Source organism: Dendrobates tinctorius, unplaced genomic scaffold (genome assembly GCF_039654945.1).
Source record: "Dendrobates tinctorius isolate UK_male_01 unplaced genomic scaffold, ASM3965494v1 ptg000295l, whole genome shotgun sequence".
Lineage (NCBI taxonomy): Eukaryota > Metazoa > Chordata > Amphibia > Anura > Dendrobatidae > Dendrobates > Dendrobates tinctorius.
The window spans coordinates 240,465-265,662 of NW_027361962.1; the positions used below are offsets into that span (position 1 = coordinate 240,465).

At 42.0% G+C, this 25,198-nt stretch overlaps 1 protein-coding gene across 1 annotated transcript in view; it reads right to left on the bottom strand.

The window, feature by feature from the left end:
- Nucleotides 1–24,731, bottom strand: part of ERN2 (endoplasmic reticulum to nucleus signaling 2) — a 41,170-nt gene extending 16,439 nt beyond the window's left edge. Inside the window, exons 1-9 of the mRNA XM_073560307.1 lie at nucleotides 24,479–24,731; nucleotides 3,973–4,090; nucleotides 2,807–2,840; nucleotides 2,531–2,603; nucleotides 2,002–2,074; nucleotides 1,742–1,864; nucleotides 1,207–1,308; nucleotides 804–1,065; nucleotides 450–528 (exon numbers count right to left, since the gene is read on the bottom strand). Coding sequence (XP_073416408.1) covers nucleotides 450–528; nucleotides 804–1,065; nucleotides 1,207–1,308; nucleotides 1,742–1,864; nucleotides 2,002–2,074; nucleotides 2,531–2,603; nucleotides 2,807–2,840; nucleotides 3,973–4,090; nucleotides 24,479–24,532 — 918 coding nt within the window. The 5' untranslated portion in view covers nucleotides 24,533–24,731. The remainder of the gene's footprint in view (nucleotides 1–449; nucleotides 529–803; nucleotides 1,066–1,206; nucleotides 1,309–1,741; nucleotides 1,865–2,001; nucleotides 2,075–2,530; nucleotides 2,604–2,806; nucleotides 2,841–3,972; nucleotides 4,091–24,478) is intronic.
- Between the last annotated feature and the right edge of the window lie 467 nt (nucleotides 24,732–25,198).

Genomic DNA, 25,198 nt, shown 5'->3' on the forward strand with positions numbered 1-25,198 from the left:
GTTATATATCCAAGTAGATGAATTTGAATCCATGCAAGTTCAACTCTGTAGAAATCAGTGTGACTCTAAAGATCCTGGTCCTGCCATGGGTTAGAACCATAGTCCAAAAATTCACAAACCCAAAACTGCAGGTAACTCGTACTATCTCAGTGCCAATCTTGCAGGTCAATCATTTGAATGCTGGATGGATAAATATTTTAGATGTACACATTTCTGGGCTGGGGATGGTACCCATAGAGGTACGCCCAGGTGAAGAATAAACACACAATAAATTGCCACACTGTGACAGACCTATAATTACACAATCATAAGACTTCTACTTACTATGAGAAGCCGGAATTGTTTTCATAAGTACATGAAAATTCAGTATAACTTTATCCTTGTACATTATAACCCACAATGCAACAAATAATATATCTTGTAAAGAAAATGCATGGAAATATTCTTACCACTACAGAAACTCCCTCATGGATCAGCGATGTGGAAGCATAGAATCCACTATCGTGCTTCCCTACATACAGGGATGGCCTGTAAAAAGAAAAGGGTCCAAAGGTCAATCCAGCTCACGCAATGTAAGCAAAAAGGAGCTAATGGAACCACCATTGATCAATTGTGGGAGAACCCAGCAGTTTGTGTTCAGTTTCCCTGCAGCGCCCCCACAGGGGAAATTAAGCATTACATGACGCATAGAAATTAATAGGTACGTCATACAGTGGCATTGTCGTGCCGAGTCCTTTATACAGATCAAAGTTCTCAAGAAGCGGTCTATCTGCTGAATACCCTCAACAGGTGGGAGTACTTACAGCAGATGGGTCTTGGTGCTGCTCAGCTCATGCACCGCCTGGTAGTTCCATTTGAGAAGACGCATGTCCTGGGAATTAAACGTCAAGTAACGGAGAGTTTCCAGTGCGACGTTCAGATGCGGGATTCGTCTCAAGCTGTCCTGGTGCCACATGAAAAGCCCGACTACTGGGGAACCATAACTCTGCATCCATAACACTTCTCCACTCCCCTGGTCGGCAGTCACCAGCATCCCGTCTCCAGTGGAGGCAAAGTGAGACATCTCTATAGTAAAGAAGCAAAACCCCCAATCAGTGACTTTCCAGCTCTTCAGAGACTACAACTTGCAGCACGCTGAGAGTTGTAGTTTTTTTTTAGAAGCTGGAGATCCACCTTTTGGAGACCATTGATGTATATGGTACTCACTGTATTCGTAGCTGGCATCACAAGGAGGAGCAGAGTAGTCGTGGAAGGTGGCGTTCCAGCGCAGCTCTCGGGATTTTGTGTCATACATCGTGATCATGTACTCTGCACGGTAAACATTGATGGTTATCCTCAAGTGACACAGCATGCAGCAGTATGTATAAGTCTGAGATAGGCGTTTGGGTGGGGTCTTAGAATGAAAAGTTAGAGGAGACTTTATAACAAACTTTTCAAGATCTTTAAAAAAAAAAATGGGATCAGAAAGTTCCTTGTGCGAATGAAGCGACAGTGCACATGCTCTACCAATGCGCCATTTATTTCTATGGGAACTATGGAAAGGGTGGAGGTCACGCCTAGCCACTCACAAAGAGGACTTTGCTACCCCTGTTCTTGGAACTGATCAGAGACCCAGCCATCATGTCCCCAGCGAGAATGTGTATAGGTGATAAATGTACTGTATTTAGTAGGAAAACCCCTTTAATATATATATATATATATATATATATATATATATATGCCATAATTCTACAAGACTCACGTGTCCGTCCTATGTACAGGAGAGGACTGGAAGGACACAACCCATCAGACGAGTCCGTGGACAGCGTGGTCTGCTTTTCTCCTGACTTTGGATCCAACACAAACCAGGAATCCTGTTTCTTCCCTGTTCAGAATTAATTGTAAGTGAATACCGAATGACGACCAATATCAACCACCAATATGGCTGTAAATGTGTTCACACCCAATAGCAGGACATTGCTGGTATACATTGCACAGTTGCATACACCTGGCTGGTATTACCTGTATACAGGATTCCATCAGAGCTACGGCAGGGGGAGGACTGGACTAGTTCCTGGATAGTGAAAGGTAATTTCTATGGAATATGGAAACATAGAAGTCACTCACACAATAAAATCCCCTATACCTTAGTAGGATGTTGGAAGGACCTTTAAGAACACTGGCCTCAACCCATAGCTAAATGTTCAATTAAAACTGTATTTAGGACCACAGAATATTCCCTTATCTTTCTATACTCTTCTTAAGCTGTAAGAAACCATTGTGACTCTAAAGATACTGGTCCTGCTATGGGCACGAACCATAGTCCAAAAATTCCAACCCCTAAATGTTTACTAGTGCAAGTGACAAGCACCATAACAGTGCCAACCTAGCAGGTGAGTCTTTGGCATGATGTATGGGTAAATATTTGGAGGCAAACATTTCAGGACCAGAGAGGTGCGAATAGCAGTGCCCTCCAAATGAATAGACACACAATAAATTGTCACATTTTGACAGACCTATAATTACAAACTAATAAAACTCTTCTACTTACCATGAGACCCTCCTTATTTCTTCCCCCCAAAATGTACAAGCTGCCATCGCTGGGGTCTGGCAGAAAGGCTGGTCTATAAGACAGATTACATCTTGTTTAGCCATCACGTGCCTTGTTGGCAGCTGAGGGGCTATAATGTTAAACTGCGATACAATATCCATCCTGTGACGCTGTGATACAATACTAGTAAGGCAAAGACCTCTGGTACTGTGTTTTATATCTCAGACTATGGAGAAAGCTAAAAGGGAAACAGAGCCGTGTGACTTCTGGACTTACTCTGACACATACAGCGGTACTTGAATCACGGGATCTGAAAGAAAAGGGATGGGTCAGACATAATTAGAAAGGGCTTAACATACAAATTTCTACACTAATGGCACAACAGAGGATAGTATTAAATACGACAGGTCCCCCAATGACGAGCGCTCACCGCAGGGGGATTTCTACAAAAAGCTCCATCTAGTGGTGAATTTTCTAATTTAATCTGTACCTGCACCCTATTAAAAAGTGGATAGGAGCTAAGCGTCAGGTGTCAGACCCCCTCAAATTAAAACCGCTCCTTATATATCCAGCATTTGTACAACTCAGGGATATATTTTTTTTTGACTGAAGTACAATTATTTGGGGGTTAAAAAAATAATTTTTGCACTTGGATTTCATTAAAAATGTTGCACCACTTTGCTTTGCTTTCATGCATGTTTAACTTTGATGTGGTCTGTGGTCATAAATCAGCTAAGGAATCAGAAAAAGAGATATAACAGTTACAAACTGAGGAAAACTGTCAGAATGAGCTCGCTGAAGGATTCTCAGTTAACTCATTCTGCAGCCAGCAATAGACAACGCAACTCACAGGATATAAAAGGCAAATGGTGCAGAGTTTTTAACAATAGCAAAAATGATTTATAGCACCAATCACATGCATTTAGGTTTATATATATATATGCCTTTAAATACATTTATGCCATCCCAGCTGCAGTTAGTCAAGATTAGCGGTTGCACCCTTCGTTGGCTGCAGCTATAGATACACAGAGTCAGGAAACCATGGAGCTGTTTAGGAGAAGCCGAGGAGGCAGCGGCGGTCGCTGTGGTGAATGGAGGCGATGCATTGTGTGTATTGTTCTCCTGACAACACTATGGAGGAGGCTGCGAGACAGTAACAGCGTGCACACATCCGAGAATGAATGCGGCTCATCCATACGCGAGACCGGACCGGGCACCGCAGTGCAGCCCAATATAAGGGAATGGAACTAGGCTGCTGTACCAGACACCACCACACCTGGTTATGGGGCGCTGTGCAGAGGCTGCTTCAGCTGCTAATCAGCGGGGTCTCACAACATAATAATAACCTATGCAGTGCTCGCTATGGACTGTATGCAGGTATAACCTGCACATACGTCTGTGTAAACCAACAGTAAGACTTTTACTACCCCCAGATCACTTACCGTCTGTTAAGGTCCACAGGACATCGCCGGACTTCTTACTCACAGCGTGAAATTTCCCATCCAGCGTAGATACAAAGAGCATAGACTCCGGCAGTGCGACTGATGGTCCGCCATCACACTGCGGGACAAGACATCACTTTTATTAGGGGTGAATATAGGCTAGTGAGTGCAGCTCTGGAGTATAATACAGGATGTAACTCAGGATCAGTAATGTATGTACACAGTGACTGCACCAGCAGAATAGTGAGTGCAGCTCTGGGGTATAATACAGGAGGTAACTCAGGATCAGTAATGTATGTACACAGTGACTGCACCAGCAGAATAGTGAGTGCAGCTCTGGGGTATAATACAGGATGTAACTCAGGATCAGTAATGTATGTACACAGTGACTGCACCAGCAGAATAGTGAGTGCAGCTCTGGAGTATAATACAGGAGGTAACTCAGGATCAGTAATGTATGTACACAGTGACTGTACCAGCAGAATAGTGAGTGCAGCTCTGGGGTATAATACAGGATGTAACTCAGGATCAGTAATGTATGTACACAGTGACTGCACCAGCAGAATAGTGAGTGCAGCTCTGGGGTATAATACAGGAGGTAACTCAGGATCAGTAATGTATGTACACAGTGACTGTACCAGCAGAATAGTGAGTGCAGCTCTGGGGTATAATACAGGATGTAACTCAGGATCAGTAATGTATGTACACAGTGACTGCACCAGCAGAATAGTGAGTGCAGCTCTGGGGTATAATACAGGAGGTAACTCAGGATCAGTAATGTATGTACACAGTGACTGTACCAGCAGAATAGTGAGTGCAGCTCTGGGGTATAATACAGGATGTAACTCAGGATCAGTAATGTATGTACACAGTGACTGCACCAGCAGAATAGTGAGTGCAGCTCTGGAGTATAATACAGGATGTAACTCAGGATCAGTAATGTATGTACACAGTGACTGCACCAGCAGAATAGTGAGTGCAGCTCTGGGGTATAATACAGGATGTAACTCAGGATCAGTAATGTAATGTATGTACACAGTGACAGCACCAGCAGAATAGTGAGTGCAGCTCTGGGGTATAATACAGGATGTAACTCAGGATCAGTAATGTACACAGTTACTCCACCAGCAGAATAGTGAGTGCAGCCCTGGGGTATAATACAGGATGTAACTCAGGATCAGTAATGTAATGTACACAGTGACTGCACCAGCACAATAGTGAGTGCAGCTCTGGGGTATAATACAGGATGTAACTCAGGATCAGTAATGTATGTACACAGTGACTGCACCAGCAGAATAGTGAGTGCAGCCCTGGGGTATAATACAGGATGTAACTCAGGATCAGTAATGTAATGTATGTACACAGTGACTGCACCAGCAGAATAGTGAGTGCAGCTCTGGGGTATAATACAGGATGTAACTCAGGATCAGTAATGTAATGTATGTACACAGTGACAGCACCAGCAGAATAGTGAGTGCAGCTCTGGAGTATAATACAGGATGTAACTCAGGATCAGTAATGTAATGTACACAGTGACTGCACCAGCACAATAGTGAGTGCAGCTCTGGGGTATAATACAGGATGTAACTCAGGATCAGTAATGTAATGTATGTACACAGTGACTTCACCTTCAGAATAGTGAGTGCAGCTCTGGAGTATAATACAGGATGTAATGAAGGATCAGTAATGTATGTACACAGTGGCTGCACCAGCAGAATAGTGAGTGCAGCTCTGGGGTATAATACAGGAGGTAACTCAGGATCAGTAATGTATGTACACAGTGACTGTACCAGCAGAATAGTGAGTGCAGCTCTGGGGTATAATACAGGATGTAACTCAGGATCAGTAATGTATGTACACAGTGACTGTACCAGCAGAATAGTGAGTGCAGCTCTGGGGTATAATACAGGATGTAACTCAGGATCAGTAATGTATGTACACAGTGACTGCACCAGCAGAATAGTGAGTGCAGCTCTGGGGTATAATACAGGAGGTAACTCAGGATCAGTAATGTATGTACACAGTGACTGTACCAGCAGAATAGTGAGTGCAGCTCTGGGGTATAATACAGGATGTAACTCAGGATCAGTAATGTATGTACACAGTGACTGCACCAGCAGAATAGTGAGTGCAGCTCTGGAGTATAATACAGGATGTAACTCAGGATCAGTAATGTATGTACACAGTGACTGCACCAGCAGAATAGTGAGTGCAGCTCTGGGGTATAATACAGGAGGTAACTCAGGATCAGTAATGTATGTACACAGTGACTGTACCAGCAGAATAGTGAGTGCAGCTCTGGGGTATAATACAGGATGTAACTCAGGATCAGTAATGTATGTACACAGTGACTGCACCAGCAGAATAGTGAGTGCAGCTCTGGAGTATAATACAGGATGTAACTCAGGATCAGTAATGTATGTACACAGTGACTGCACCAGCAGAATAGTGAGTGCAGCTCTGGGGTATAATACAGGATGTAACTCAGGATCAGTAATGTAATGTATGTACACAGTGACAGCACCAGCAGAATAGTGAGTGCAGCTCTGGGGTATAATACAGGATGTAACTCAGGATCAGTAATGTACACAGTTACTCCACCAGCAGAATAGTGAGTGCAGCCCTGGGGTATAATACAGGATGTAACTCAGGATCAGTAATGTAATGTACACAGTGACTGCACCAGCACAATAGTGAGTGCAGCTCTGGGGTATAATACAGGATGTAACTCAGGATCAGTAATGTATGTACACAGTGACTGCACCAGCAGAATAGTGAGTGCAGCCCTGGGGTATAATACAGGATGTAACTCAGGATCAGTAATGTAATGTATGTACACAGTGACTGCACCAGCAGAATAGTGAGTGCAGCTCTGGGGTATAATACAGGATGTAACTCAGGATCAGTAATGTAATGTATGTACACAGTGACAGCACCAGCAGAATAGTGAGTGCAGCTCTGGAGTATAATACAGGATGTAACTCAGGATCAGTAATGTAATGTACACAGTGACTGCACCAGCACAATAGTGAGTGCAGCTCTGGGGTATAATACAGGATGTAACTCAGGATCAGTAATGTAATGTATGTACACAGTGACTTCACCTTCAGAATAGTGAGTGCAGCTCTGGAGTATAATACAGGATGTAATGCAGGATCAGTAATGTATGTACACAGTGGCTGCACCAGCAGAATAGTGAGTGCAGCTTGGGAGTATAATACAGATGTAATGCAGGATCAGTAATGTAATGTATGTACACAGTGGCTGCACCAGCATAATAGTGAGTGCAGCTCTGGAGTATAATACAGGATGTAACTCAGGATCAGTAATGTATGTACACAGTGACTGCACCAGCAGAATAGTGAGTGCAGCTCTGGAGTATAATACAGGATGTAACTCAGGATCAGTAATGTATGTACACAGTGACTGCCCCAGCAGAATAGTGAGTGCAGCTCTGGGGTATAATACAGGATGTAACTGGGGATCAGTAATGGAATGTATGTACACAGTGACTACACCAGCAGAATAGTGAGTGCAGCTCTGGGGTATAATACAGGATGTAACTGGGGATCAGTAATGGAATGTATGTACACAGTGACTGCACCAGCAGAATAGTGAGTGCAGCTCTGGGGTATAATACAGGATGTAACTCAGGATCAGTAATGTAATGTACACAGTGACAGCACCAGCAGAATAGTGAGTGCAGCTCTGGGGTATAATACAGGATGTAACTCAGGATCAGTAATGTAATGTATGTACACAGTGACAGCACCAGGAGAATAGTGAGTGCAGCTCTGGAGTATAATACAGGATGTAACTCAGGATCAGTAATGTAATGTATGTACACAGTGACTGCACCAGCAGAATAGTGAGTGCAGCCCTGGGGTATAATACAGGATGTAACTCAGGATCAGTAATGTAATGTATGTACATAGTGACTGCACCTGCAGAATAGTGAGTGCAGCTCTGGGGTATAATACAGGATGTAATGCAGGATCAGTAATGTATGTACACAGTGACTGCACCAGCAGAATAGTGAGTGCAGCTTGGGAGTATAATACAGATGTAATGCAGGATCAGTAATGTAATGTATGTACACAGTGGCTGCACCAGCAGAATAGTGAGTGCAGCTCTGGAGTATAATACAGGATGTAACTCAGGATCAGTAATGTATGTACACAGTGACTGCTCCAGCAGAATAGTGAGTGCAGCTCTGGAGTATAATACAGGATGTAACTCAGGATCAGTAATGTATGTACACAGTGACTGCCCCAGCAGAATAGTGAGTGCAGCTCTGGGGTATAATACAGGATGTAACTGGGGATCAGTAATGGAATGTATGTACACAGTGACTACACCAGCAGAATAGTGAGTGCAGCTCTGGGGTATAATACAGGATGTAACTCAGGATCAGTAATGTAATGTATGTACACAGTGACTACACCAGCAGAATAGTGAGTGCAGCTCTGGAGTATAATACAGGATGTAACTCAGGATCAGTAATGTAATGTATGTACACAGTGACTGCACTAGCAGAATAGTGAGTGCAGCTCTGGGGTATAATACAGGATGTAACTCAGGATCAGTAATGTAATGTATGTACACAGTGACTGCACCAGCATAATAGTGAGTGCAGCTCTGGAGTATAATACAGGATGTAACTCAGGATCAGTAATGTATGTACACAGTGACTGCACCAGCAGAATAGTGAGTGCAGCTCTGGAGTATAATACAGGATGTAACTCAGGATCAGTAATGTATGTACACAGTGACTGCCCCAGCAGAATAGTGAGTGCAGCTCTGGGGTATAATACAGGATGTAACTGGGGATCAGTAATGGAATGTATGTACACAGTGACTACACCAGCAGAATAGTGAGTGCAGCTCTGGGGTATAATACAGGATGTAACTGGGGATCAGTAATGGAATGTATGTACACAGTGACTGCACCAGCAGAATAGTGAGTGCAGCTCTGGGGTATAATACAGGATTTAACTCAGGATCAGTAATGTAATGTATGTACACAGTGACTGCACCAGCAGAATAGTGAGTGCAGCTCTGGAGTATAATACAGGATGTAACTCAGGATCAGTAATGTAATGTACACAGTGACAGCACCAGCAGAATAGTGAGTGCAGCTCTGGGGTATAATACAGGATGTAACTCAGGATCAGTAATGTAATGTATGTACACAGTGACAGCACCAGCAGAATAGTGAGTGCAGCTCTGGAGTATAATACAGGATGTAACTCAGGATCAGTAATGTAATGTATGTACACAGTGACTGCACCAGCAGAATAGTGAGTGCAGCCCTGGGGTATAATACAGGATGTAACTCAGGATCAGTAATGTAATGTACACAGTGACTGCACCAGCACAATAGTGAGTGCAGCTCTGGGGTATAATACAGGATGTAACTCAGGATCAGTAATGTAATGTATGTACACAGTGACTGCACCTGCAGAATAGTGAGTGCAGCTCTGGAGTATAATACAAGAGGTAACTCAGGATCAGTAATGTAATGTATGTACACAGTGACTGCACCAGCAGAATAGTGAGTGCAGCTCTGGGGTATAATACAGGATGTAATGCAGGATCAGTAATGTATGTACACAGTGGCTGCACCAGCAGAATAGTGAGTGCAGCTTGGGAGTATAATACAGATGTAATGCAGGATCAGTAATGTAATGTATGTACACAGTGGCTGCACCAGCATAATAGTGAGTGCAGCTCTGGAGTATAATACAGGATGTAACTCAGGATCAGTAATGTATGTACACAGTGACTGCACCAGCAGAATAGTGAGTGCAGCTCTGGAGTATAATACAGGATGTAACTCAGGATCAGTAATGTATGTACACAGTGACTGCCCCAGCAGAATAGTGAGTGCAGCTCTGGGGTATAATACAGGATGTAACTGGGGATCAGTAATGGAATGTATGTACACAGTGACTACACCAGCAGAATAGTGAGTGCAGCTCTGGAGTATAATACAGGATGTAACTCAGGATCAGTAATGTAATGTATGTACACAGTGACTGCACTAGCAGAATAGTGAGCGCAGCTCTGGGGTATAATACAGGATGTAACTCAGGATGAGTAATATAATGTATGTACACAGTGACTGCACCAGCAGAATAGTGAGTGCAGCTCTGGGGTATAATACAGGATGTAACTCAGGATCAGTAATGTAATGTATGTACACAGTGACTGCACCAGCAGAATAGTGAGTGCAGCTCTGGAGTATAATACAGGATGTAACTCAGGATCAGTAATGTAATGTATGTGCACAGTGACTGCACCAGCAGAATAGTGAGTGCAGCTCTGGAGTATAATACAGGATGTAACTCAGGATCAGTAATGTAATGTATGTACACAGTGACTGCACTAGCAGAATAGTGAGCGCAGCTCTGGGGTATAATACAGGATGTAACTCAGGATGAGTAATATAATGTATGTACACAGTGACTGCACCAGCAGAATAGTGAGTGCAGCTCTGGGGTATAATACAGGATGTAACTCAGGATCAGTAATGTAATGTATGTACACAGTGACTGCACCAGCAGAATAGTGAGTGCAGCTCTGGAGTATAATACAGGATGTAACTCAGGATCAGTAATGGAATGTATGTACACAGTGACTACACCAGCAGAATAGTGAGTGCAGCTCTGGAGTATAATACAGGATGTAACTCAGGATCAGTAATGTAATGTATGTACACAGTGACTGCACTAGCAGAATAGTGAGCGCAGCTCTGGGGTATAATACAGGATGTAACTCAGGATGAGTAATATAATGTATGTACACAGTGACTGCACCAGCAGAATAGTGAGTGCAGCTCTGGGGTATAATACAGGATGTAACTCAGGATCAGTAATGTAATGTATGTACACAGTGACTGCACCAGCAGAATAGTGAGTGCAGCTCTGGAGTATAATACAGGATGTAACTCAGGATCAGTAATGTAATGTATGTGCACAGTGACTGCACCAGCAGAATAGTGAGTGCAGCTCTGGAGTATAATACAGGATGTAACTCAGGATCAGTAATGTATGTACACAGTGACTGTACCAGCAGAATAGTGAGTTCAGCTCTGCAGTATAATACAGGATGTAACTCAGGATCAGTAATGTAATGTATGTACACAGTGACTGCACCAGCAGAATAGTGAGTGCAGCTCTGGGGTATAATACAGGATGTAACTCAGGATCAGTAATGTAATGTATGTACACAGTGACTGCACCAGCAGAATAGTGAGTGCAGCTCTGGAGTATAATACAGGATGTAACTCAGGATCAGTAATGTAATGTATGTGCACAGTGACTGCACCAGCAGAATAGTGAGTGCAGCTCTGGAGTATAATACAGGATGTAACTCAGGATCAGTAATGTAATGTATGTACACAGTGACTGCACCAGCAGAATAGTGAGTGCAGCTCTGGAGTATAATACAGGATGTAACTCAGGATCACTAATGTAATGTATGTACACAGTGACTGCACCAGCTGAATAGTGAGTGCAGCTCTGGGGTATAATACAGGATGTAACTCAGGATCAGTAATGTAATGTATGTACACAGTGACTGCACCAGCAGAATAGTGAGTGCAGCTCTGGGGTATAATACAGGATGTAACTCAGGATCAGTAATGTAATGTATGCACACAGTGACTGCACCAGCAGAATAGTGAGTGCAGCTCTGGGGTATAATACAGGATGTAACTCAGGATCAGTAATGTACTGTATGTACACAGTGGCTGCACCAGCAGAATAGTGAGTGCAGCTCTGGAGTATAATACAGGATGTAATTTTTTATGACACTCCAGGACCCATCTAACGCCACCATGAGGGCAGCTGAACCCAACACTACTGCGGCCATCTTTGTATATCTCACCACTTCTGTAACGCTCGGTTTCTGGAGGACATTCCTGAGTGCCGCCCTTGCCAGACACTTGCTCATTGGGAGCGGTGTTGTAAAAAGGGCATTTTATAAATCTGCAGGCCGCGTCCTGCCCATCTGGAGGACACACCTTATGCTTAGGCTGGGTTCTCACATGCTGTTATCAGTGCACAGGGAGCAGAGCTACAACCGCTCCTCCATCTAAAAACATGGAAAAAGTTTTCTCCCCCCGGCTTGGCATGGAAGGTTACATACTATCTGCATTGCCAACTGTGCCCCTTCTCATTATCAGGGCGTGCTTGCCCCACTGTCTGCTCTATGGTGCGGTGGGTGCCGGCGGGGGTCCGTTGGGATGAGCTGGCGTATACAGTGTCGGCTGCTCACCTGCCCGTTGTACTGTTTGCACAATGGGTGGATTAATCCAGGCGCCCGAAACAAAGGAGAAGTCACATGATGGAAGGCGACAGGCGAGAAACTGGACTGGCGCAACACACATGACTCTGACATGGTGACGTGCACGCAGGAGCATGACCCCAGGAGCCCCCCGCCGGGGGGGAAAGTCAACGACTCGGTCCAGGGCATTCTCCCGGCAAAGCCAAAATTGCTCCATCTTTAAGCCGCGTTCACACACAGCGGTAATGCTGCAGGGAAACAGAGGGCGGGAGCAGAGCGGGGTGTTGTGCTTATAAGTGCATTTGTGGGAAGATTTTAGAAAAGAAAATGTACCAAAAAACACAAAAAACTACATACTAATGCTACCCCCTTATAATAATGGGAGTGACAAAGGCCCATCTGAGCCGACTGCAATCCCAGAACCAACCTCAGGACGAGAGTGGCGCTGTTTCAGATTGCAAGCATACATGTTTTCCAGTCTGTAGCACGGTATAGACCGTGGCTGTAAGTACAGACACAGCGGTGGAGGCGGAAGTCCCCTTTAAGTGAGATTTTATTCCACTCGGTTACATCAGATAAGTCTGTTACTGACGGGAGCAAATATTGATCTGGGCAGGAGCGTTTCCATGAGGGAACCGGATCCTATTTGAGTCAGCACACGATGGACAGCACAGCGCTATGGCGGAAAACAATAGGACGGCGCGGCCGCACTGAGTGTATGGGATCAGCGGAGGGGGGGGGGGCGGGAAGAGCAGTCACACCTGAAAGGGTTAACTACCACTGAAATTAAAGGTCATCCATGATATATATACACCATCTATATCAATTCCTAAAAGTGTTCAGGATCTCTGCTTGCAGTCAGTGAATGGGAACCGTCAATGCTTTCAGCCCTTGTCATGTGACAGACACACAGGTGAAAGGCTCCGAGAACTGTACGAGGCCCGCACATTACCAGACAGGAGACAGAGGGGTTAAACAAGCCCCCACGACAGGGATCTCTGCCACCAAATGGGGATGTATGGATGTATCCTCCCTCTACATGCCACCGTGTCTTTGTGGAACTAGAGATCCCAGCAATTATATAAAGAACTACAGATCCCAGCAATTATACACAGTTGTGGCCAAAAGTATTGACACCCCTGCAATTCTGTCATATAATACTCAGTTTCTTCCTGAAAATGACTGCAAACACAAATTCTTTGGTATTATTATCTTCATTTAATTTGTCTTAAATGAAAAAACACAAAAGAGAATGAAGCAAAAAGCAAAACATTGATCATTTCACACAAAACTCCAAAAATGGGCCATAAAAAAGTATTGGCACCCTCAGCCTAATACTTGGTTGCACAACCTTTAGCCAAAATAACTGCGACCAACCGCTTCCGGTAACCATCAATGAGTTTCTTACAATGCTCTGCTGGAATTTTAGACCATTCTTCTTTGGCAAACTGCTCCAGGTCCCTGATATTAGAATGGTGCCTTCTCCAAACTGCCATTTTTAGATCTCTCCACAGGTGTTCTATGGGATTCAGGTCTGGACTCATTGCTGGCCACCTTAGAAGTCTCCAGTGCTTTCTCTCAAACCATTTTCTAGTGCTTTTAGAAGTGTGTTTTGGGTCATTGTCCTGCTGGAAGACCCATGATCTCTGAGGGAGACCCAACTTTCTCACACTGGGCCCTACATTATGCTGCAAAATTTGTTGGTAGTCTTCAGACTTCATACTGCCATGCACACGGTCAAGCAGTCCAGTGCCAGAGGCAGCAAAGCAACCCCAAAACATCAGGGAACCTCCGCCATGTTTGACTGTAGGGACCGTGTTCTTTTCTTTGAATGCCTCTTTTTTTCTCCTGTAAACTCTATGTTGATGCCTTTGCCCAAAAAGCTCTACTTTTGTCTCATCTGACCAGAGAACATTCTTCCAAAACGTTTAAGGCTTTTTCAGGTAAGTTTTGGCAAACTCCAGCCTGGCTTTTTTATGTCTCGGGGTAAGAAGTGGAGTCTTCCTGGGTCTCCTACCATACAGTCCCTTTTCATTCAGACGCCGACGGATAGTACGGGTTGACACTGCTGTACCCTCGGACTGCAGGGCAGCTTGAACTTGTTTGGATGTTAGTCGAGGTTCTTTATCCAACATCCGCACAATCTTGCGTTGAAATCTCTTGTCATTTTTTCTTTTCCGTCCACATCTAGGGAGGTTAGCCACAGTGCCATGGGCTTTACACTTCTTGATGACACTGCGCACGGTAGACACAGGAACATTCAGGTCTTTGGAGATGGACTTGTAGCCTTGAGATTGCTCATGCTTCCTCACAATTTGGTTTCTCAAGTCCTCAGACAGTTCTTTGGTCTTCTTTCTTTTCTCCATGCTCAATGTGGTGCACACAAGGACACAGGACAGAGGTTGAGTCAACTTTAATCCATGTCACCTGGCTGCAAGTGTGATTTAGTTATTGCCAACACCTGTTAGGTGCCACAGGTAAGTTACAGGTGCTGTTAATTACACAAATTAGAGAAGCATCACATGATTTTTCGAACAGTGCCAATACTTTTGTCCACCCTCTTTTTTATGTTTGGTGTGGAATTATATCCAATTTGGCTTTAGGACAATTCTTTTTGTGTTTTTTCATTTAAGACAAATTAAATGAAGATAATAATACCAAAGAATTTGTGTTTGCAATCATTTTCAGGAAGAAACTGAGTATTATCTGACAGAATTGCAGGGGTGTCAATACTTTTGGCCACAACTGTAGATACAGAACTACAAATCCCAGCAGTTATATACAGAACTACAGATCCCAGCAATTATATAGATACAGAACTACAGATCCCAGCAATTATATAGATACAGAACTACAGATCCCAGCAATTATATAGATACAGAACTACAGATCCCAGCAATTATATAGATACAGAACTACAGATCCCAGCAATTATATAGATACAGAACTACAGATCCCAGCAATTATATAGATACAGAACTACAGATTCCAGCAATTATATAGATACAGAACTACAGATCCCAGCAGTTATATAAAGAACTACAGATCCCAGCAACTATATAGATACAGAACTACAGATCCCAGCAATTATATAGATACAGAACTACAGATCCCAGCAGTTACACTCACTGGCCACTTTATTAGGTACACCTGTCCACCTGTGTGTTAAGACTTAATTTCTAATCAGCCAATCACATGGCGGCAACTCAGTGCATTTAGGCATGTAGACATGGTCAAGACAATCTCCTGCAGTTCAAACCGAGCATCAGTATGGGGAAGAAAGGTGATTTGAGTGCCTTTGAACGTGGCATGATTGTTGGTGCCAGAAGGGCTGGTCTGAGAATTTCAGAAACTGCTGATCTACTGGGATTTTCACGCACAACCATCTCTAGGGTTTACAGAGAATGGTCCGAAAAAGAAAAAAAATCCAGTGAGCGGCAGTTCTGTGGCCGGAAATGCCATGTTGATGCCAGAGGTCAGAGGAGAATGGGCAGACTGGTTCGAGCTGATAGAAAGGCAACAGTGACTCAAATTGCCACCCGTTACAACCAAGGTAGGCAGAAGAGCATCTCTGAACGCACAGTGCGTCGAACTTTGAGGCAGATGGGCTACAGCAGCAGAAGACCACACTGGGTACCACTCCTCTCAGCTAAGAACAGGAAACTGAGGCTACAATTTGCACAAGCTCATCGAAATTGGACAGTAGAAGATTGGAAAAACGTTGCCTGGTCTGATGAGTCTCGATTTCTGCTGCGACATTCGGATGGTAGGGTCAGAATTTGGCGTAAACAACATGAAAGCATGGATCCATCCTGCCTTGTATCAACGGTTCAGGCTGGTGGTGGTGGTGTCATGGTGTGGGGAATTTTTTCTGGGCACTCTTTGGGCCCCTTGGTACCAATTGAGCATCGTTGCAACGCCACAGCCTACCTGAGTATTGTTGCTGACCATGTCCATCCCTTTATGACCACAATGTACCCAACATCTGATGGCTACTTTCAGCAGGATAATGCGCCATGTCATAAAGCTCGAATCATCTCAGATTGGTTTCTTGAACATGACAATGAGTTCACTGTACTCAAATGGCCTCCTCAGTCACCAGATCTCAATCCAATAGAGCATCTTTGGGATGTGGTGGAACGGGAGATTCGCATCAGGGATGTGCAGCCGACAAATCTGCGCCAACTGTGTGATGCCATCATGTCAATATGGTCCAAAATCTCTGAGGAATGCTTCCAGCACCTTGTTGAATCTCTGCCACGAAGAATTGAGGCAGTTCTGAAGGCAAAAGGGGGTCCAACCCCTTACTAGCATGGTGTACCTAATAAAGTGGCCAGTGAGTGTATATACAGAACTACAGATCCCAGCAGTTATATACAGAACTACAGATCCCAGCAATTACATAAAGAACTACAGATCCCAGCAATTATATAGATACAGAACTACAGATCCCAGCAATTATATAGATACAGAACTACCGATCCCAGCAATTATATAGATACAGAACAACAGATCCCAGTAATTATATAGATACAGAACTACAGATCCCAGCAGTTATATACAGAACTACAGATCCCAGTAATTATATAGATACAGAACTACAGATCCCAGCAATTATATAGATACAGAACTACAGATCCCAGCAGTTATATAAAGAACTACAGATCCCAGTAGTTATATACAGAACTACAGATCCCAGCAATTACATAAAGAACTACAGATCTCAGCAATTATATAGATACAGAACTACAGATCCCAGCAATTATATAGATACAGAACTACAGATCCCAGCAATTATACAGATACAGAACTACAGATCCCAGCAGTTATATACAGAACTACAGATCCCAGCAGTTATATACAGAACTACAGATCCCAGCAATTATATAGATACAGAACTACAGATCCCAGTAATTATATAGATACAGAACTACAGATCCCAGTAATTATATAGATACAGAACTACAGATCCCAGCAGTTATATAGATACAGAACTACAGATCCCAGCAATTATATACAGAACTACAGATCCCAGCAGTTATATACAGAACTACAGATCCCTGCAATTATATAGATACAGAACTACAGATCCCAGCAGTTATATACAGAACTACAGATCCCAGCAGTTATATACAGAACTACAGATCCCTGCAATTATATAGATACAGAACTACAGATCCCAGTAATTATATAGATACAGAACTACAGATCCCAGCAATTATATAGATACAGAACTACAGATCCCAGCAATTATATACAGAACTACAGATCCCAGTAATTATATAGATACAGAACTACAGATCCCAGTAATTATATAGATACAGAACTACAGATCCCAGCAGTTATATACAAAACTACAGATCCCTGCAATTATATAGATACAGAACTACAGATCCCAGCAATTATATAGATACAGAACTACAGATCCCAGCAGTTATATAGATACAGAACTACAGATCCCAGCAGTTATATAGATACAGAACTACAGATCCCTGCAATTATATAGATACAGAACTACAGATCCCAGCAATTATATAGATACAGAACTACAGATCCCAGCAATTATATAGATACAGAACTACAGATCCCAGCAATTATATAGATACAGAACTACAGATCCCAGCAGTTATATAGATACAGAACTACAGATCCCAGCAGTTATATAGATACAGAACTACAGATCCCAGCAGTTATATAGATACAGAACTACAGATCCCAGCAGTTATATAGATACAGAACTACAGATCCCAGCAATTATATAGATACAGAACTACAGATCCCAGTAATTATATAGATACAGAACTACAGATCCCAGTAATTATATAGATACAGAACTACAGATCCCAGCAGTTATATAGATACAGAACTACAGATCCCTGCAATTATATAGATACAGAACTACAGATCCCAGCAATTATATAGATACAGAACTACAGATCCCAGTAATTATATAGATACAGAACTACAGATCCCAGCAGTTATATAGATACAGAACTACAGATCCCTGCAATTATATAGATACAGAACTACAGATCCCAGTAATTATATAGATACAGAACTACAGATCCCAGCAATTATATACAGAACTACAGATCCCAGTAATTATATAGATACAGAACTACAGATCCCAGCAGTTATATAGATACAGAACTACAGATCCCAGTAATTATATACAGAACTACAGATCCCAGCAGTTATATACAGAACTACAGATCCCTGCAATTATATAGATACAGAACTACAGATCCCAGCAATTATATAGATACAGAACTACAGATCCCAGTAATTATATAGATACAGAACTACAGATCCCAGCAGTTATATAGATACAGAACTACAGATCCCTGCAATTATATACAGAACTACAGATCCCTGCAATTATATAGATACAGAACTACAGATCCCAGTAATTATATAGATACAGAACTACAGATCCCAGTAATTATATAGATACAGAACTACAGATCCCAGTAATTATATAGATACAGAACTACAGATCCCAGCAGTTATATAGATACAGAACTACAGATCCCTGCAATTATATACAGAACTACAGATCCCTGCAATTATATAGATACAGAACTACAGATCCCAGTAATTATATAGATACAGAACTACAGATCCCAGTAATTATATAGATACAGAACTACAGATCCCAGTAGTTATATAGATACAGAACTACAGATCCCAGCAGTTATATAGATACAGAACTACAGATCCCTGCAATTATATAGATACAGAACTACAGATCCCAGCAGTTATATAGATACAGAACTACAGATCCCTGCAATTATATAGATACAGAACTACAGATCCCAGCAGTTATATAGATACAGAACTACAGATCCCTGCAATTATATAGATACAGAACTACAGATCCCAGCAATTATATAGATACAGAACTACAGATCCCAGTAATTATATAGATACAGAACTACAGATCCCAGTAATTATATAGATACAGAACTACAGATCCCTGCAATTATATAGATACAGAACTACAGATCCCTGCAATTATATAGATACAGAACTACAGATCCCAGTAATTATATAGATACAGAACTACAGATCCCAGCAATTATATACATAACTACAGATCCCAGTAATTATATAGATACAGAACTACAGATCCCAGTAATTATATAGATACAGAACTACAGATCCCAGTAATTATATAGATACAGAACTACAGATCCCAGCAGTTATATAGATACAGAACTACAGATCCCAGTAATTATATACAGAACTACAGATCCCAGCAGTTATATACAGAACTACAGATCCCAGCAGTTATATACAGAACTACAGATCCCTGCAATTATATAGATACAGAACTACAGATCCCAGCAATTATATAGATACAGAACTACAGATCCCAGTAATTATATAGATACAGAACTACAGATCCCAGCAGTTATATAGATACAGAACTACAGATCCCTGCAATTATATACAGAACTACAGATCCCAGCAATTATATAGATACAGAACTACAGATCCCAGCAATTATATAGATACAGAACTACAGATCCCAGTAATTATATAGATACAGAACTACAGATCCCAGTAATTATATAGATACAGAACTACAGATCCCAGTAATTATATAGATACAGAACTACAGATCCCAGCAGTTATATAGATACAGAACTACAGATCCCTGCAATTATATACAGAACTACAGATCCCTGCAATTATATAGATACAGAACTACAGATCCCAGTAATTATATAGATACAGAACTACAGATCCCAGTAATTATATAGATACAGAACTACAGATCCCAGTAATTATATAGATACAGAACTACAGATCCCAGTAGTTATATAGATACAGAACTACAGATCCCAGCAGTTATATAGATACAGAACTACAGATCCCTGCAATTATATAGATACAGAACTACAGATCCCAGCAGTTATATAGATACAGAACTACAGATCCCTGCAATTATATAGATACAGAACTACAGATCCCAGCAGTTATATAGATACAGAACTACAGATCCCTGCAATTATATAGATACAGAACTACAGATCCCAGCAATTATATAGATACAGAACTACAGATCCCAGTAATTATATAGATACAGAACTACAGATCCCAGCAGTTATATAGATACAGAACTACAGATCCCTGCAATTATATAGATACAGAACTACAGATCCCAGTAATTATATAGATACAGAACTACAGATCCCAGCAATTATATAGATACAGAACTACAGATCCCAGCAATTATATACATAACTACAGATCCCAGTAATTATATAGATACAGAACTACAGATCCCAGTAATTATATAGATACAGAACTACAGATCCCAGTAATTATATAGATACAGAACTACAGATCCCAGCAGTTATATAGATACAGAACTACAGATCCCAGTAATTATATACAGAACTACAGATCCCAGCAGTTATATACAGAACTACAGATCCCAGCAGTTATATACAGAACTACAGATCCCTGCAATTATATAGATACAGAACTACAGATCCCAGCAATTATATAGATACAGAACTACAGATCCCAGTAATTATATAGATACAGAACTACAGATCCCAGCAGTTATATAGATACAGAACTACAGATCCCTGCAATTATATACAGAACTACAGATCCCAGCAATTATATAGATACAGAACTACAGATCCCAGCAATTATATAGATACAGAACTACAGATCCCAGCAATTATATAGATACAGAACTACAGATCCCAGCAGTTATATAGATACAGAACTACAGATCCCAGCAGTTATATACAGAACTACAGATCCCTGCAATTATATAGATACAGAACTACAGATCCCAGTAATTATATAGATACAGAACTACAGATCCCAGCAGTTATATAGATACAGAACTACAGATCCCAGCAGTTATATACAGAACTACAGATCCCTGCAATTATATAGATACAGAACTACAGATCCCAGTAATTATATAGATACAGAACTACAGATCCCTGCAGTTATATAGATACAGAACTACAGATCCCAGCAGTTATATACAGAACTACAGATCCCTGCAATTACAGTGCCTACAAGTAGTATTCAACCCCCTGCAGATTTAGCAGGTTTGATAAGATGCAAATAAGTTAGAGCCTTCAAACTTCACACAAGAGCAGGATTTATTAACAGATGCATAAATCTTACAAACCAAAAAGTTATGTTGCTCATTTAAATTTTAATAAATTTTAAACATACAAGTGTGGGTCAATTATTATTCAACCGCTAGGTTTAATATTTTATGGAATAACCCTTGTTTGCAATTCCAGCTAATAATCGTCTTTTATAAGACCTGATCAGGCCGGCACAGGTCTCTGGAGTTATCTTGGCCCACTCCTCCATGCAGATCTTCTCCAAGTTATATAGGTTCTTTGGGTGTCTCATGTGGACTTTAATCTTGAGCTCCTTCCACAAGTTTTCAATTGGGTTAAGGTCAGGAGACTGACTAGGCCACTCCAACACCTTGATTTTTTGCCTCTTGAACCAGGCCTTGGTTTTCTTGGCTGTGTGCTTTGGGTCGTTGTCTTGTTGGAAGATGAAATGACGACCCATCTTAAGATCCTTGATGGAGGAGCGGAGGTTCTTGGCCAAAATCTCCAGGTAGGCCATGCTATCCATCTTCCCATGGATGCGGACCAGATGGCCAGGCCCCTTGGCTGAGAAACAGCCCCACAGCATGATGCTGCCACCACCATGCTTGACTGTAGGGATGGTATTCTTGGGGTCGTATGCAGTGCCATCCAGTCTCCAAACGTCACGTGTGTGGTTGGCACCAAAGATCTCGATCTTGGTCTCATCAGACCAGAGTACCTTGAACCAGTCTGTCTCAGAGTCCTCCAAGTGATCATGAGCAAACTGTAGACGAGCCTTGACATGACGCTTTGAAAATAAAAGGTACCTTACGGGCTCGTCTGGAACGGAGACCATTGCGGTGGAGTACGTTACTTATGGTATTGACTGAAACCAATGTCCCCACTGCCATGAGATCTTCCCGGAGCTCCTTCCTTGTTGTCCTTGGGTTAGCCTTGACTCTTCGGACAAGCCTGGCCTCGGCACGGGAGGAAACTTTCAAAGGCTGTCCAGGCCGTGGAAGGCTAACAGTAGTTCCATAAGCCTTCCACTTCCTGATGATGCTCCCAACAGTGGAGACAGGTAGGCCCAACTCCTTGGAAAGGGTTTTGTACCCCTTGCCAGCCTTGTGACCCTCCACGATCTTGTCTCTGATGGCCTTGGAATGCTCCTTTGTCTTTCCCATGTTGACCATGTATGAGTGCTGTTCACAAGTTTGGGGAGGGTCTTAAATAGTCAGAAAAGGCTGGAAAAAGAGATAATTAATCCAAACATGCGAAGCTCATTGTTCTTTGTGCCTGAAATACTTCTTAATACTTTAGGGGAACCAAACAGAATTCTGGTGGTTTGAGGGGTTGAATAATAAATGACCCTCTGAATAAACTTTTCACAATTTAAAAAAAAATTAAACAAAGAAATAACATTCTTTTTTGCTGCAGTGCATTTCACACTTCCAGGCTGATCTACAGTCCAAATGTCACAATGCCAAGTTAATTCCGAATGTGTAAACCTGCTAAATCTGCAGGGGGTTGAATACTACTTGTAGGCACTGTATATAGATACAGAACTACAGATCCCAGTAATTATATAGATACAGAACTACAGATCCCAGTAATTATATAGATACAGAACTACAGATCCCTGCAATTATATAGATACAGAACTACAGATCCCAGTAATTATATAGATACAGAACTACAGATCCCAGTAATTATATAAATACAGAACTACAGATCCCAGCAATTATATAGATACAGAACTACAGATCCCAGCAATTATATAGATACAGAACTACAGATCCCAGCAATTATATAGATACAGAACTACAGATCCCAGTAATTATATAGATACAGAACTACAGATCCCAGTAATTATATAGATACAGAACTACAGATCCCTGCAATTATATAGATACAGAACTACAGATCCCAGCAGTTATATAGATACAGAACTACAGATCCCAGTAATTATATAGATACAGAACTACAGATCCCAGCAATTATATAGATACAGAACTACAGATCCCAGCAATTATATAGATACAGAACTACAGATCCCAGCAATTATATAGATACAGAACTACAGATCCCAGCAATTATATAGATACAGAACTACAGATCCCAGCAATTATATAGATACAGAACTACAGATCCCTGCAATTATATAGATACAGAACTACAGATCCCTGCAATTATATAGATACAGAACTACAGATCCCAGTAATTATATAAATACAGAACTACAGATCCCTGCAATTATATAGATACAGAACTACAGATCCCAGCAGTTATATAGATACAGAACTACAGATCCCAGCAATTATATAGATACAGAACTACAGATCCCAGCAATTATATAGATACAGAACTACAGATCCCAGTAATTATATAGATACAGAACTACAGATCCCAGTAATTATATAAATACAGAACTACAGATCCCTGCAATTATATAGATACAGAACTACAGATCCCAGCAGTTATATAGATACAGAACTACAGATCCCAGCAATTATATAGATACAGAACTACAGATCCCTGCAATTATATAGATACAGAACTACAGATCCCAGTAATTATATAAATACAGAACTACAGATCCCTGCAATTATATAGATACAGAACTACAGATCCCAGCAGTTATATAGATACAGAACTACAGATCCCAGTAATTATATAGATACAGAACTACAGATCCCAGCAGTTATATAGATACAGAACTACAGATCCCAGCAGTTATATAGATACAGAACTACAGATCCCAGCAATTATATAGATACAGAACTACAGATCCCAGCAATTATATAGATACAGAACTACAGATCCCAGCAATTATATAGATACAGAACTACAGATCCCAGTAATTATATAGATACAGAACTACAGATCCCAGCAATTATATAGATACAGAACTACAGATCCCAGTAATTATATAGATACAGAACTACAGATCCCAGCAATTATATACAGAACTACAGATCTCAGTAATTATATAGTAGTAGAACCAACACTGTCAGTTTCGGACAGGTGTTACTGCTTGTGGAACTACATCTCCCAGCATGCCCATTTCCCGATAAGCACACTGGGAGTTGTAGTTTCGCCCCACAGATGCCCGGCAGAGGTCAGTATCTCACCTGTAGGACCCGTGTGAGGCACATGCCCAGTGCCAGCCACAGCGCAGGGAGCATCCTGGTGGGGGGTCTCTGGGGGTCTTGTCATCCTCTTCTTCAGTAGGCGCAGGCTGTGAGTCAGAGCCCCTCCTCCATGGCCGGGTGCAGTGCGGGCTGTGCAGTGTGTGGAGCGGAGCCGTCAGTTTCCGGGTGTCAGGCGGATCCAGGGCACAATAACTCTTCTCCACCTGCAGAAGTCCAGAGGATTCCCCTCCTACGTCACTGCGCGCCCGACCAATCACAGCATCCCACACTGTTTTTACCCAATGACGATGCGGAGGGGGCGTGTCCGAACGAACCCGGAAGTTAGGCTTAGTGTTGTTGGTGGACACGTGGAGGTGAGAGGAAAGGGGAAGCGATCAGATCGGATCAGTCACTGGCTGCAGATTGGATCTGTACAATTAGGCAACCGCTGCAAAAATGCCGCAAAGTGAGGATTAAAAATAATAGAAATGTTAATAGTTTATTGTTAGCAATGCAATGTATAGAGAGACTGCAGCTTTGTACCCCAAGCCTGGACAACCCCTTTTATGGGGAACCTGTCAGGAACTTGTACCCCCTAAAACCATTTATATGACTGTGTAGCCCTTTAAAAGATGAGCCAGTTGATCCCTTTAAGATCCCAAACTGCTGCTTCGGCAGCGAGAGACCCCATTTAGGGGTTCTGTATATGGGTCTGGAGGT